General features: G+C 42.3%; 1 protein-coding gene across 4 annotated transcripts in view; it reads right to left on the bottom strand.

Moving 5' to 3' along the window:
• Positions 1 to 8,442: 8,442 nt before the first annotated feature.
• Positions 8,443 to 16,158, bottom strand: part of agtpbp1 (ATP/GTP binding carboxypeptidase 1) — a 34,719-nt gene continuing 27,003 nt past the window's right edge. For 3 of the 4 annotated variants that reach the window (XM_050050554.1, XM_050050556.1, XM_050050557.1), the window contains one exon: positions 8,443 to 10,725. In XM_050050554.1, the coding sequence (XP_049906511.1) occupies positions 10,554 to 10,725 (172 nt within the window). In that variant the 3' untranslated portion in view covers positions 8,443 to 10,553. The remainder of the gene's footprint in view (positions 10,726 to 16,158) is intronic. The other variant, XM_050050555.1, reaches the window with a different exon arrangement.

The following is a 16,158-nucleotide window of genomic DNA, read 5'->3' as shown; positions in this document are numbered from 1 at the left end:
GAGCTCTGTGGAAAACAAATCACTGTAGCATATAAACAAATCTAACCTACAAGTAAAAAGAAATAAACAGCAACTTTCACTGCTTAAAGATACTCAATAGCTCAGCTAATACCTGAAATGTCACTGGATACAAACCACTGCAGCAGCATATTGAGTGCCAGGTGGCCAGCGCACGCCGTTATTGGACAGCACATGGACACTCACCCTCTTGCGATTGGACTTTGAACTTATCCCACAGTAGTGGTACCGTAGTACTACAGTACTCCAACAATGCTATCGCGGGTGGCAACCAATCATGCGGGACATGGTCTCAATTTGCGTGACGCGTGAAAAGAGACAGAAATGCTGTGCAGTCCTGCACAATGCGGGATGTCTGGTCACCCTACTTAGCCACTGGCAAGCAGCAACTAGTAGGGGGCCCCATTAGGGGGGATTCCAACGTGTTGTCGTTGTTGCAGTGTCTATAGGGGTTCCATCATATTGTCATTGATATGGACCAATGTCAGCCGTCTCTGGGGGCCCCCTTCCAGCTCGGGGCCCTAGGCAACTGCCTAGATTGCCTGTCCCGTTGCGACGGCCCTGTGTAAACAGACTACAGCATGTACAGATGAGCTGTGCTGGTGTAGTGTGTTGCCATGTTTTGCCATCAGAATTTGGAAAAAGTACTTTAACAGAAAGTTTCACATCAGTTTCAGCCATCTTGGTTGTTTCTGAAAATGCCTCAACACACTCTTCTTTAGTAAGTGAGGGTTATGCTCGCCACAGTGTCCCTAATCAATAAAGCATTATATTGCAATATTTTGGGCAATGATATTGTATCAATACCTGGACACAAAGTATTGATTTTTTCAATATATCACAATACCCAGCAAATCGCACAACATTTTAAATCACAATAATATTGTATCCTGACCTAAGTATCCTGATAATATCGTATCAAGGGGCCTCTGGCGATTCTCACATCATCATGTATTTTGTGTACAACGCGAAGACTGTGCAAGTTGTCAGTCATCGCATCACACCCACCCAATATGAGATAAACAGTTGAGACTGGCTCCAACGCCGGTCATCTCTGCCAGAGCAAATAAAATAAAACATGAGCCTGCAAAGTCACCTGGTTCCCAGGGTTACGACATTCTTTCCCTTTTTCGCGGAAAGACATTCATGCTCCAAAACAGTGGGGTGATTTGAGGTAGGGGTGTGTGTGCGTGTGTGTGTGTGTGTGTACAGTACATGTGTGTGTTTGTCCATCCCGTATCTCCAGAGTTCTGTCTATGGAGCAATATATACTTCCTGTTTCCCTTTTAGTTGGCCAATGATAACCTGATACGCCCTGGAGAGAGCTGAGGGGACGTTGAGGGGGGAAGTGGACGAAAAGAGGCAGAGGATGACATGAGAAGGAAGTGGAAAGAGATGGGGAGTAAAGCAATGCTGCATTTGTACATTTAAAAATAAACAAACAAACAACAACAAAAAAATGTCAGCATTTGCAGATGAAAGGATGAAATCAGTCCACGTTGTGCTGCTCCAACAAGCAGGAGCTGTTTGGACTGATATTATACAGACATTGTACCTGCTGCTCAGATGTTGTGTCAGTGTTTCTGAGCCACTATCTCTGTGTCCAACCTCTGAGGACACAATGCTGTTTGTTATTCAATTCTTTTTAATTGGTTTCAAGTCCGCCTCATTTGCATGTGCATGCTAAGAGGGCATCTTATTGGAGGAGAGGTGGGAATGGAAATGGGTTGAAAAGCACCCAGAGAGAGAGAGAGAGAGAGAGAGAGAGAGAGAGAGAGAGAGAGAGAGAGAGAGAGAGAGAGAGTTGTATAAAGAAAAGCTAAAAGGAGGAATGAATGAACAAACAAGTGAATAACAGACGGGATGTGAGTAAGTGCTTCTAGAAAAATCAGTCTCTCTGGTTACCATGGCAACGCGAGGTGCAAGTTGGCTCTGCTCCCTACGTAACCAATTATGTCTGTGTGTGTGCGTGAATGTGTGTGTGTGTATCTACTATCTAGGGCTATTCATATGCAAGTGGGTCCATGTGAGCGTTTGTGAAAATGTTTGCAGGGCATTTGATTTTAACGCGATGTGTTTGCATCTGTCATCTGTGTCAAGCTGTCTTCTGTCGGTTTATCACCAGCCACACACACACACACGTACACAAACACACACACGCACACGAGCGAACAAAACCCACCATGTTCGCACTGTTGTGTTTGAAGACTGTTTACAAAAAGCAGCACATGAAGGCTTGTAGCTCAACAAGAGCGCAATCCGAAACGGCTCCCCCTACTGAGAGATGCTCTCTATTACACAGTCAGTGTAATAGAGAGTCAGTGTAACCATTGTACGGTAAGACATATCAAAAAAGAAACACCCCGATTCAACACATGACATTCAATTTACAGAGAGCCTGTGTTACAAACTGGAGGTGTCGGGTCTGAAACAACTGGGCATTTAGGAAGCAGGGACGGTCTGATGAAAGAAGTTACTGTAGGATCTAGTCATATGTGATCTTGACTCATAAAGGAGACTACACAGTCAGGATATCTCTGTGGCTGCTGCTTCAAATTTGATCATTGTTTTTTTTTTTTTATAAATCAGTCTCTTGTGAGTCCCTGACTTTTATGGGAGTAGAATGCTGACTTGTTGGTTTAGCCCCTTTAACATCTAAACCAGAGACTGTATAAAAATAACGGACGTAGCCACTGTGAAGTCACCTATGGGTGTGTGGACTCCCATTTTGCGGCCTTGAGTTCTGTCGCCATCGTGGTTTCTTAGAGCCAGAAGTGATCATATTTGGACAAGAGGTTGGCAGGGCCCGAGGTACTGGAAGGGCACAGCTGACTAATGTACAACACCGGGGAGCCAAACCATGGAGTGCTTTACAAGCAACAAACCTGAAAATCAGTTCTTACATTAACTTGAAACCAATGCAAAAAGGCTCATCTCTCTTGGTCTTAATATAACTATATCTGTATAGACCAAGCGGCATCATCGGGGACTGAAAAATGAAGTAAAGGTATCAAGTGTCAAAAACTGCAGTTCAGTCAGGACCAGTCAAAGAAAACTTTACTTCCATTTGCAGCATTATATTTGGCGGTATGGCTCTGTTCTGGGGCCTCTGCCTTTCCTCGGGCCAACACAGAAAGCCTCTTCCACACGCCTTCGTGGAAAGCCTAAGGCGGAGAGAGCACACCTCTCTGCCCTTCCATGTGCAGACGAGGAAAGCCTGAGGCAGAGAACAAACCTCCCTGCCCTTCCATGCGCCTACATGGAAAGCCTAATGCAGGGAGAACAGCAGCAAAGACCCACAGAAATGTCATTCGTAAGTCAGACACAGCATGAAAAAGAGGAGCTGGGGTGGAGGGAGGTTGTAAAGCGGCTTGCAGAGGAAGCAGAGACAGTAGGCAGGCCAGAATGAGATTTGCCTATTGGTTGATTGGGCTGTTTGAGATCAGCTGATGTAGCTGGGATGTGAGCTGAGCTTGACACCGTGACCTGCCTGAACTGCATTTTGTTAAGGCTTAAAGTTGCGCATAATTAAGGGGAGGCCAGTTTGAGTGACAGCCTGTCTGCCGATAGTTCACCTGGTTTCTCAGTCAGATCCATCCCTCATTTCTCCGCAGTGCCAACCTCTTGTCCAGATATGATGACTTCTTAATCTAAGAAACCAAGATGGCGACAGAACTCAAGGCTTCAGGATCAAATAAGACTAGATCCTACAGTAACTTCTTTCATCAGACCGTCCCTGCTTCCTAAATGCCCAGCTGTTTCAAACGCGACACCTCCAGTTTGTAACACAGGCTCTCTGTAAAATGGATGTCATGTGTTGAATCGGGGTGTTTCTGTTTTTTTTATATATACAACCATAAAACGGTTACACTAGCATCTCTCAGTAGGGGGAGCCATTTTGAATTGTGCTCTTGTTGAGCTACAAGCCTTCATGTGCAGCTTTTTATAAACAGTCTTCAAACACAACAGTGCGAACATGGTGGGTTTTGTTCGCTCATGTGTGTGTGTGTGTGTGTGTGTGTGTGTGTGTGTGTGTGTGGCTGGTGATAAACAGACAGAAGACAGCTTGACACAGATGACAGATGCAAACACATCGCGTTAAAATCAGATGCCCTGCAAACATTTTCACAGACACTCACATGGACCCACTTTTTCTCTTTTGCAAATGAATAGCCCTAGATAGTAGATACACACACACACACACACACACACATACACACACACAGTTTTTCCAGCCTTGTGTGCTGCAGTGACATGCAGCCTATACACACACGTCTTTGTCAGGCCGTTCATTGTGGACTTGTACCTTTTCATTGGAGCCATTCTGTCCCACAGTGGGACCACCAGTGAGTTAGAGAAGCGGCCAAGTCGGACACTGGCACTAATTGGCTACGCTATTAGAGGCCCACAGAGCCACACTTAGACTACAGAAATGAGCTCGTCAGTGTGAGGATGGAGGCTGGGCACGGTGCCTGCGTGAATGCGTGAGACAGAGGGAGAGAGATTTCTAATTAGGGGTCTCTGATGAACATGACAAACCTACAGAAGCATCCTCTGACCAGAGCAGTTAATTGGATGGTTGGTGCTGGTGTTTGTCGTGCTGGTTGCAGGACATATTGAGGAGGGGCGGGGGAGGGGGTCTTTTGTCTGATGCACTTCAGCTGCTCTGATTGACAGCGGGGACAGGAAGTGAGGGCGTGGGGCTTAGAAAGTAAAAGAGCTTTTCTCTCCCTGCTGCCTTCCTCAGATTAACATTCTCCTCCACCTCTCCAAATTCCTCTCGTCCTCCTCTCTGCTTTTTCTTCCGCTCCTGCTTTCACTCTCTCTCTCTTCTCCCTGCCATGTCTTCCTCTCCTCCTCCTCCTCTGCATCCTTCTGTCCATTTATATCTATTCAGCATCATACAATACTTTCTTCAAAAGACATGTGCTTGTGCTGGCTTTTTTTAAACCCGCTTTCTCGCCTTGTTCATTTCCTCTAAAGCTAAAGATTAGGTTACACGGGGGCTCTTAAGCAGTGGAGGTACATTGCTAAACAAATGCTTATACAACTGTGCCACTGACATGAAGTGATTGAGTATGTACTTATGCTCTATTAGCCCAGGAATAAATCAACTTAAACCAAACCCAGACAGAGCTTTGTAGACACGACCAGTGGTTTCACAGGTTAATTATCAGGTTCGTGTCATAGTTTTGGTAGAAACTACACAACAAGATGATTTTACCACTCCTGATGGCTTCTGTGAGAAAAATAAAATCATTTTCTAGCCCTCAAGACTGAACTGAGAGCTGCTGCACGCCAGGAGGTTGATTGAGGACAAAACATTACATCACCAGATTTTCGAAGCCTCTTCCCTCTCGGTGTAACTGCTGCGTTTGCCTGGAAACAGGAACATTATCTTTTTATCACCCGCAAAAACACATTTGCATAAAGGAAAATAATTTCCCCTTCTGCCTCTAGAGAGAGAGAGAGAGAGAGAGAGAGAGAAATGGAGATAGATAGATAGATAGATAGATAGATAATCCTTAAAGTACTGAAGAGTTGCTGATTTTGCTGTACAGATATGTGGATGTAAATGTTTCTCAAACCCTACTCTACTGACAGTGAATAAGTGACTGTACATGAGACATTATTAAAGGACAGATTCACATTTTTTCAAGTCTGTCTTCAAAGAATACTCATGTCCTTATGTACATAGAAAGAGTTATTGGTTACTGTAATTGTTCCTCTTGTCCACTCAGAAATTCTCAAGTAATGTCAATGTCAATTTTGGCAGAAGCTAACAGGAGCCTTCAAATCAATTGAATATGTAGCCCGTGGAATTAGATGCCACACAGGACACATTTACTTCAAGGGTTCTTTGAGCGCCACATTTATTTCTGACCACATTTGCAACAGGTCATTCTTTAACAGAGTGTCTCAACTTCTCAGTCCAGGGGAGCAAACAGCTCGCATGGTAAGTGTTTCTGAATCAGATTTCTGCTTTGTTTCCAGGGACATTATTTCCTCGTGAAGCAGTGGCACCCTCTACACCCACTAATATCTGGCTTTTGTCTTCAGTGGGAAAGATTACAATAGGCATTCATTCCCGGGACAAATAACTTTGCCGTACTCACAGGCATTTATCTGCTGCAGCTCCGATCGTCAGTGATGGAAACATGATAATTGGGTGAACGTGCAAATTGTTGCTTCTTTTCTGCTACTGTTCAACCTCATGAGAAGGCCATGTCTATTATGTTGTGGTGAAGACTGCAAAAAAAGCTATTGTTGGTGAACAGCACCTGAACGCCTCGCCATCCTTCCTTCTGCAGAGTGGTCTGGACCGCTAGAAGCTAGTTACCAGCTAATAACAAGCCAAGCAAAACAAATGTCAGTAAGCCAGTGTGTTCCCAACTACGGTTCAGAGCTGGTAAGCTGTCACTGAGAGAGGTTACAAACAATCATTGGAAATGACTGCCATTGTTTAAGCAGGCTGTCCGGCGTTTATAAAAAACAAATAAAAATGGCATAAAAATGCTAATTTTGGTGGGAAAAGGAAAAAGATTACTAACTGTATTAATTACATATTTTTTCTCAGAAACTGTAACTGATTACAATTACATTTATTTTGTAATTTAATTACATGTAAGTGGTTACATTTATTTCCTATCACTGTTTGTTAATGTCTGACTCACGTTAGATTTGGTTGAACTTTGAAATGAACTTTTGCCTAGAAATGAGGATTTGGGATTTTGTCCCTGATCATTTAGACTGAAATGGCTTTAGGAAGGATCTTTTCATGATGGAGAGGAAGAGCAATTACAGTGACCAGCAGTGCTTCAAATAGCCATGTGAGTACTGTGACCAACTCCCTGCTTTGCAACATGTTACGCTGCTATGCTAAACGTGGCTCTTGAAGCTCAGCTAAGGCTAGCAAGCCCTTAACTAAGTGCCTCTGCCTACGTGTTGCATTAGATGTGAGCCATGCGCCTGGACTTCCCTGGGTGAGTGTGACATCTCCTATCTGGGGTGTGTGTGGTTGACTCACCACCAGGCCACCACTCTTGCTCCTAGCGACCAGCTTGCTCTGACTGGACGACTCCACTGGACACCCTTCGGAAGCCGTTCCGTTGAACCAGTCGGCTGGCCAGCTCGCTCTTCCCCATGGTTTAGAGTGTACGTGTATTCACATGAATAATTTGTGGTGGTGTGTCAAACGCTTTCTCAGTCTCTTTTGTCTTCAGAATGTCTTGCCTCTGGTGTCTCAAAGGCCTCTCCAGGTCTTCCTCCAGGTGCGGCTAATAGCGACTAATGAGTCATTACCACCAACCCCCAAGTGTGACGTCAGTGCTGACCCTACCACCTGCCTATACCACACCCACAAGACATTCATTCCAATAAAGCTATCATAACAAACACTACAACAATAATCCCTCATTAAAAGGAGGTTGTATGAGGAACTTAACCATAGTCAGTGTATTACCTACAGTAGGTGGCAGTCCACATGCCCCAGTTTGGAGAAGCAGACGGGAGTACCAACATGGAAGCTAGGCCATGTACTGCTGTGGACAGGGGCAGCAACTTCTGCTTTACCTTGCTGTCAGACAGCCCTTTCCAATGAAGAACTTAAGCTGTTATCTATGCTGTCTTCAAAGCCACCAGACTCCTTTGACAAAAACAGTGATTTTACCTCGCAGAACACTGGAGCTGCTGGTCTACCACTGCCTCGACTGTCTAGTTAGATCATGTTATAATGTGACTTTGGTAAAGCTAAACTAACCCTTTAGAACACTTAAGTCACACAATAACACAAACATACTAACTTAGTGAGGCAGCGGTAGACCAGCAGCAAGGAAAAATCAGCAGTACATTACTTAACCTCTGTGGCAGTAATCCTGTCTGCTTCTCCAAACTGGGGGCGTGCCAATCACTGTCTATTCTAGATAATACACTGACGATGATTTAGTACCTCATCTCACTCCACAAAATCTGAACTGTCCCTTTGAGCATGCGATACCGATGAGTTCAGTAAACGTAGCCATCACATTGTTTATACCGTATCTAAACATAAACATGTTCCCTGTACGCCTAAACTCAAAGTATGCGTAAATTATTATTGTCATAGTTCATTCAACCCAGTCATGCTGACATTTCCCTCGCCAGGTTACTGTGGACAAACTTACAATGGAGAGGACGGGGTATTGAAAACACAAGTGATTGTTTGTCAAAGTCGAGTTTAGCCGAATTATCCAAACCAACGTCAGAGGGTGAAATTTAAGCCAAAGCAAAAAATGACCCAGAAAGAAAGTAAGAAAACATTTTTCCTTGTTTATATTTCTGGCTGTGTCTGCCAATCACAGCACATTCTCCCCATAACTCAGTTAGGATCCATTACAGTTATCTGACCAAATTTAAGAGTTTCAGAAGAATAAAATACAGCAGACGTTTCACCACATTCACATTTTATTTCCCATGTCTTCACTCGTCAATTTTCTGCATTACAATCAACTTAAAATGAGTCGCTATCGCTGCTTGTTTACCTCAAAATAAACATAAAACAAAAGTCGCCCCAACATAAACTGCTACAGAGAAACAAACATAACAGCACACACAATTCTCATAGGGACATTTTTTCACATCATCTATCCTTTACATACACACACATACACACACGCAGACGCCCAGAACAATGACCTCCCTGGGTTTGTAAGTTCTTGAGTAAAATCTGAAAGGAAGTAGAACTAAAAGACAGAAAACAAGAGAATGGAAGAGGTTAGAGGGAAGAGGAGAGAATGATTGAGGGGAGTGAAGGAGAGTGAGAGGATAATCAAATTGAAAGAAGAAACAAACTGTAAGAGCATTAGCTGAGCTGAATAATGGAATAACTTAAACTCCTGCGAACACACACACACACACTAGCACTCACACACTTAAAATGCCTCATATACATACAGGTTTGCATCCCAGAAAACAATACTCAATAAATTACAAAGTAAAAACAACAGAAAGTAGCCATGCGCTAGCTGTACAAATGCAACAGAATCATACCTCATCTCCACGAACAAATAAAGAAATAATCAAACAAACTACTTTAAACTCTCGTTACAAAGCACCATCTGTTTGTATGCATGGGTCTCTCCTCAGCAAATCCACAAAATGTGCACACAGATTTGAGGATAAAAAGGAAACTAAATTCCAGTATAATTTTTTAAAACATCACAGCAATGTTACCACCAGCGTTGGGCTGAGAGCTTCAAAACTAATGAGGTGACTGAAGTTGAGGTTTGCAAACTGTGACATGTTGTGAAGTGATGTTTCATTCAGTTTGTTTCTCTTGGTTTTGCTTTTATAGAGTTTATCCAAAGTGCAAAAGGTGTTTCTTTTTGTTCTCTGCAGCTCATGCGTCTTGTTCGTTACTGCTTCGTCTAACGTTATAATACTGTCTATTATTAAAAACAATGAAAACACCAACAGTGCGTGTGGATATTTTACATTCCGTCTTTATGCTCTGACTGCTGACTGAGAAACTCAAACCAGACCTGTGTTTGTTAGTTTGTGGTACGTGTTTATATCTGCATTCATGTATAGTACAAGGTTTGTCTTGATAAAGACGTGAACATTCTACATTTGAGTGATATAAATAGTTTGACTTTTGGATAAAGCGAGGCAAACAGCACATTGGTGGACCACGTGCACTGCGGCCGAAGAAGGAGGGGTTACATAGAGGAAGTGAGGTTACATCTGAGTGGGTTTTTCTACACGAGACGCTTGGGATGACGGATGTTAACCTGCAGCTAAGCTATGACAGAGCTGTTTGGTCATCCCCGCATCCCATTTAGACACCGCAACCTTGGCTTGTCGGAAAAAAGGAAGGAGGCAAGCAAGGAAGGACACAAGGAAGTGTCAGGTAAAAGCAGTAAAAAGTTAAAGTGCAGGGTGAGCCTACGGAGAAGATGGAAATAAGAAGGCAGGTTGGTTGGATCTCTAAGCTGGTCAGTGGAGGAGATCCAGTTTCCCTCCGTCACTGGGAGTGTTTTCACCAAACACAGAGTGACAGGTGAGAGGAGTTTCAGAAACAGTACCTAGAGAAGCCATTGGCTTTATTACACTACCACAGCCTTGTCAGGTAGCTTCAGCGTAAGGTCGGCTGTGGGAAATGAGTGACAAGGGTTCAAGTTAAGGATCGGCGGTGCCTGCTGTTTGCTGCTCTGGCTAGCTATAAGTGAATCTCAGAGGCTATATGGTGTCTGAGGTCAGGGGTTACAGTTCATGAAGGTTATAGGATGACAGTGAAAGGTGAGAACATTCATTGAGCAACACAATCGGCTCCAGTGGGCCGACAAATCAATCCATCTGGGAGAGGAGCACCTCAATGCAGCTGACATACCATCGTAAAGTGTCTATATAACTGGATCAGGTGTAAATCTAAGCTATTTATTCACCAGCGTGACGAGAGTGGGTTCTGACTACTCCACCTGTGAAATCTTTTAGATCAGCTGACAATCCAAGCACTGGCTGGTTATACGCTCACGTTGCCAGGTATTGAGGAGATAAAATCAGTCCCTGTGATTTGTCTCAGAGTCCGACAGTTGATCGGGAATCTCCGGGGCTTCGCTGGCGTGCTCGTTCTCAGGCTCGGCGTCCTCGTCGTTGCTCTCTGCGCTATAGTCTATCGCCTCCAGAAAGGACGGCTCGTCCTCCTCCATCACATAGGTGGTGGGGCTGCTGCTAGGTAACAAAATAAAAGTGTCATTAATTTTTCTCTGAAAGTTAATGATGTAAGTGAGCCTGTCACGGTCACAACGCCTCATCTACATTGTGTCAGGGCTTTGGAAAAGCAGGCACACTGCACCATTAACGCTCATGGATAGTTAAAAAAATATATATATCTGCACGCATTACTCTGAGAAAATATATTATAAACAAACATTTGTGCAGCTCTTCTTTAAAACAAAGCCTTATCTTCACTTGTGTATACAGTGTAGAACATAACTGTCATATTACTGTGCTTCACTCTGAGCTGAACTCAGAGGCACTGGAGGCAGCTAAGAGCTCTCTGATTTCACAGAGTGAAACATCTGAAATGGGTTTCATGGCCCTTGAAAATGTACTTTTGAGAAACCAATTTCTTGACAGCAAAAACCAAACACAGCATGGGGCATTTGTACAGAATGTAGGATTATCAATATGCTGGTTTATCTGGATAAATATCATCTTTGCTATATGATGTGTTAAGTTAAAAGAAAATGGCAAACAAAAAGAAATGACGCCTGTCATCTTACCTTCTGTCATTATACACTAAACTCTGCCTGACCATGTCACAGCATGTCTGTTTTGATTATTGCATTTCTTTAAAAGAACATATTCGCACATCCAACTTTCTCAGATGCAGGTGTGTTGGAAAGTGTCACTTGAGTGATAAGAAAAGAAGATCCCGCATCACAATTTATTGGTTATACTAATGTTTCGGTCCCTCTGGATCTTCTTTAAAATTATTTCACACAGTTTTTACAAATTGTTAAACATTGTGTACTCGTAGTACATACAAATATACAATGTTCAACAATTCTGAATGATTTATGAAAGCTGCAAGGCCGATGTGTTTATTCAAAAGATCAGCTTTTTCTGTAAATAATCCTGTAAAAAGACTTAACCGTGTAGAGTGATTTGTCAAGTTCTTTCTTTTCTCTTTTTTCTTCTTAAAATGTGTAATATAATGTGACAGATGGTACACGTCGCTGTCAGACAGGAGATTAATTGTCCCACACCTATGCACATGGAATGGGTGGAGCACAATCTATTTAAGATCATTCATTCATTTTCTGTAACCGCTGGAGCCTATCCTAGCTGACACTGGACACCCTGGACAGGTCACCAGACTATCACAGGGCTGACACATAGAGACAGACAACCATTCACACTCACATTCACACCTACTGGTGATTTAGTGTCACCAATTAACCTGCATGTCTTTAGACTGTGGGAGGAAGCTGGAGTACCTGGAGAAGGCCCATGCTGACACGGGGAGAACATGCAAACTCCACACAAAGGGGCTCCCCCACCCTGGAGTTCAAACCAGGAACCCCCTTGCTGTGAGGCGACGGTGCTAATCACCGTATTGTAAAAACTGTGTAGTCTCAATGAAGATCCACAGGGATTGAAACATTAGTATAACCTATAAACTATGATGCTGAGCAAAAGCAGTGTGCAGGATCTTATTCCCCAAGACTCAATACTGATTATTAAAAAATAATTAATTAACTGTTTTGTTTATAAAATATGACAAAAGCCCAGCACAAACTCCCAAGAGCCCAAGGTGATGTCCTTTAAGTTCTTTTTTTCTCTGACTAACAATCAAGAATTCAAGGATATTCAGTTTAAAAAACAGCACATCATTAATTTAAGAAGCTAGAACCGGGGAATGTTTTGCATTTTTTGGCTTGATAAATGAATGCAAAGTGAAAATACATTATACATATTAAAACAGATTTTAAAATCTCAATAGAACAGAAGCAGGACACAAAGTGTGCTCTGACTGATGAGGCTGTGTTTTTTTCCTCCCTGTCGGTCTTAATGGTTAAATGGTTGGTGGTTCTTTGAGGTTTTAGTGGCTTTAGTGGGTTTTTAATGGTGTTAATGGTCTGAAATGTGATCCCAGGGAGACAGTCGATCAGGGGGGCTCAGACAATGATCTCCCACCAAGTTCACCAGTGTGAGTGCAGGAGAGAGAGAGACGGAGAAATTGTGCGTCAGTATATGTACAGTAAATGTGTGTGCACGTGTGGGTAATGATGTGGATGGACAGAATATTGTCCAAACAGATAATGGGAGTTGTGAGTCAACCATTACAGGCCATTATAGAAGTACCATACCCAATCTCTTCTTTCTTTGGGTTACATTTTCTCCATCCACCAGCTGCAGCCATCTTTATATACAGTACAGCTCATGTATGCACATTAAAACCCCAAATTACCATCATTTTACTTGGATAAACCACCACATCTTACATCTGTACATCTCTTTCTGTCTTCCTGACACGCATACAAAAACACACCCATGCCCGTATCCACCCATTTACTCACTCCGAGACACCCAGTTATTTGCAGACGCCTCCCAATGGCCACAATATCATTGTTGTGATGACCTATTAAACGGTAAGTGGTACCATACCAAGCCCCACGCATAAAACCATAAACCCTGGATGAGAGCAACTAATCCCAAAGGACACTCACACAAACACACACACACACACCAGCACACAAAAACACTTTTGGAGTCCCTTAATGATCAGACACATAAATGATGAATGAATATATCAATATTAGAGTAGAGTCGGTTAGTAGGGGAGAGAGAATGGGAGACACAGAGAGATGCCGAGACGCGAGCATTAAGTGGTTTTGAGTTTAAAGCCGTTCTTCCAAATCAACTGCTTTAACAAATCGGTGGAGGAGAGAACGCTGATGTTAAAAAAAAGAAAAGAAAAAGAAATTAAGATAACCTTGGTGGTCAAAGCTTGGGTTTGGCAAAATTTAATAATTTATTTGCGGTGTTGAGCTGAAGTACAATTTAATCTGTGTGGACCTCACAGTTCCGAAAAGGGACTTTTAATAGAGTTGATGTGACACGCAGTTAAGCTATGTGGTCATTTGTTAGGACGTACAAGGGTAACGCTGGCTCATGGTCTGAAGCCATTTCTTAAAATATAAATGAAGACTATGAGTGAAGAAACTTCAGTGCAACTTTGAATGTTGAATGACTTCATGTTCATGATTTTAGAGCTAAAACTTGATTTTCTTGATTAATCTTTAAAGATAAGCCATGCAGGATGTTCCTAAAAAGTCAATGTACAGACTCAATACAGAAGTAATCCCTCTTAATCATCACTTATGACCCGTTAGAAGTGTGTGGCAGTATATTTTTTTGCACAGACTCTGCCCTCTGCCTGTATCTTCTTATTTTCTTCTTATGTTGTTGTGGAAATGGACTGTTAGATTAGTCTGCATTAGTATAGCCCCTTTTTATTCTTAAAAAAGTGCTTTTACACCACACGCTGCATTCAACCAATCACACACACATTCAAACATTGGTGGCCGAGGCTACCGTACAAGATGCCGCCGTCTACTCAGTTAACCATTCGCACACACTCATACACCGATGGCACAGCCATCAGGAGCAATTAGGGGCTCAGTATCTTGCCAAGCATATTTCAGACCAGGATCAAACAGCCGTACTTTCGATCAGTGGAAGACCAAATGGTTGGGACATTCTTGGGCACAAAGCAGTTGAGGTTGGGACTTTATAAAAAGGTAAGGGTGCCAGACTGTGAGCAGCATGTGTCTGAGAGGAAGCTTACAATCTCGGTCACAGTGCCGAAATCTGACACGCAAATACTGCAAATTTGGAGTTGGCTTTCACTCTCACTGGTGATACTGTTTATAAACAGTAGCCTACGCCCTTTTTAAAAAGCCCCAAAAACACATTGGTTTATCAACCTGATATTTCATGATTTTCAGAACTTTAGCGAGCACATTGTCATCTATGACACACTCCCCTCATTCAAGAGCCAGCTTAAGTCCCATCTCTTCAGGATCACCTACAGCATCTAAAAAAATCCTCCCCCGTTCATCCTCCGCCCGCTCTCTGTCTTAATATGTGGTCCCTTTGTAGTGTAGTGTATAGTGTTGTTTATTTGCCTTTTGTTTGAGTGTTTTGTTTGAGTGCCTGTTTCTGTGCGTATTCTTTTGTAAAGCGTCTTTGAGTATCTAGAAAAGCGCTATATAAAACCGATTTATTATTATTAGTAGTAGTATTATTATTATTATTATTATGTAACACGTAATTAGCGCTGGTCAAATTTGGGCGTGGAAACCGTAATGGAACCCGTTCCATGTTGGTGAGAAAAAGGCTATGTGTGGCAAAGGGCATGGTCATGACTTAAGTACCTTTCCATTTATAAGGTGCAACCAGGAAGTTAGCATCTTCTTGGCTCCCTGGTTCAAAAAGCCTATTGACTTTTTTTGTTGGATTTTGGATTATTGCCGAAAACAAGCTCTATGATGAACAAATATTTATGATATTTGCACGTTTTCTTCAGCATGACAATGTTCAAGAATGAACATCACTTTTATCATTTTTAAAGCCTGAATGAAATCGCCAGAAGTAGAAAGCTAACACTGAGCTATAAACAAACTACACCATGGTTGCATGTCTAAACGTCGCCCCCAGAGCACAGCTCTAAAGTCATGATCGGCACGATGATGTTCTGTAGATGATTCTCAATTAGCTACTTGTTAGCAACCACCTTTTCTGAGATGCAAAAAAGCTTCAAAATTCACGAGTGGGGTATTTACTGATGTATTTTATGTCGTAGAACAAAACATGAAAGTCTCTTTCAAACCTTCTTTGAGGCATCTAACCAAAAACCCATTCAAAAAAACCCACTGACTTTGAAACAAGGGAACCAGGAATGGTAAAATGCTAACTTATTTCCGGGTTTTAGGACTCATTCTTTGGGCACTCTATAGGTTCTGCATACAGTCAGAAAAATCTGACATAGGGCTCCAAGTAACAATTCACTTCATTACTTGATAGTCTATCAACTATTTTTTTTGCAAAAAACAGCTTAATTTCTTAAAAAATGTCGAAAATAATGGACAATGTACAGTAGGTGGCAAGTTCCCAGATGACTTTTCTTATTTAATCAGCCGTCTAAATCCCAAAAGATATTTAATTTACAATCATATAAAACAGAGAAAAGCAGCAAATTTGCACTCTCAAGACACTTAAATCAGAGAATATTTGGCATTTTTCCAGGATAAACACCAATATTTCATCATTTTCTGATGAATGATTAATAGACTCATCTTTGCACCAAACGCTGAGGGCATAAAAATATGATTACTTTTGTTTAAGCTGTCTATATAATGCAGTTGGCAACACAGAGAGGAGAGAGAAGAGAGGCCAGAGCATTAAGTTGTGAACTCCAAGACAATAATCAAGATAAACTTTCTAATGAATCACTGCAGTGAGTCCAGAGCTATAAACAATATGAAGATATAATACATTGTACTGCTTTGACTAGTGAGATTAGTGTTTATCCCACAGTTGAACATATTCAATGCTGCTGTCCCCTGAACGCACCGGCATTTAAGTGGATGAAGA

The sequence above is a fragment of the Epinephelus moara genome, chromosome 8 (assembly GCF_006386435.1).
Source record: "Epinephelus moara isolate mb chromosome 8, YSFRI_EMoa_1.0, whole genome shotgun sequence".
NCBI lineage: Eukaryota > Metazoa > Chordata > Actinopteri > Perciformes > Serranidae > Epinephelus > Epinephelus moara.
The sequence above is the reverse complement of the archived record's forward strand: the minus strand, read 5'-3'. Positions and strand labels throughout refer to the sequence as shown.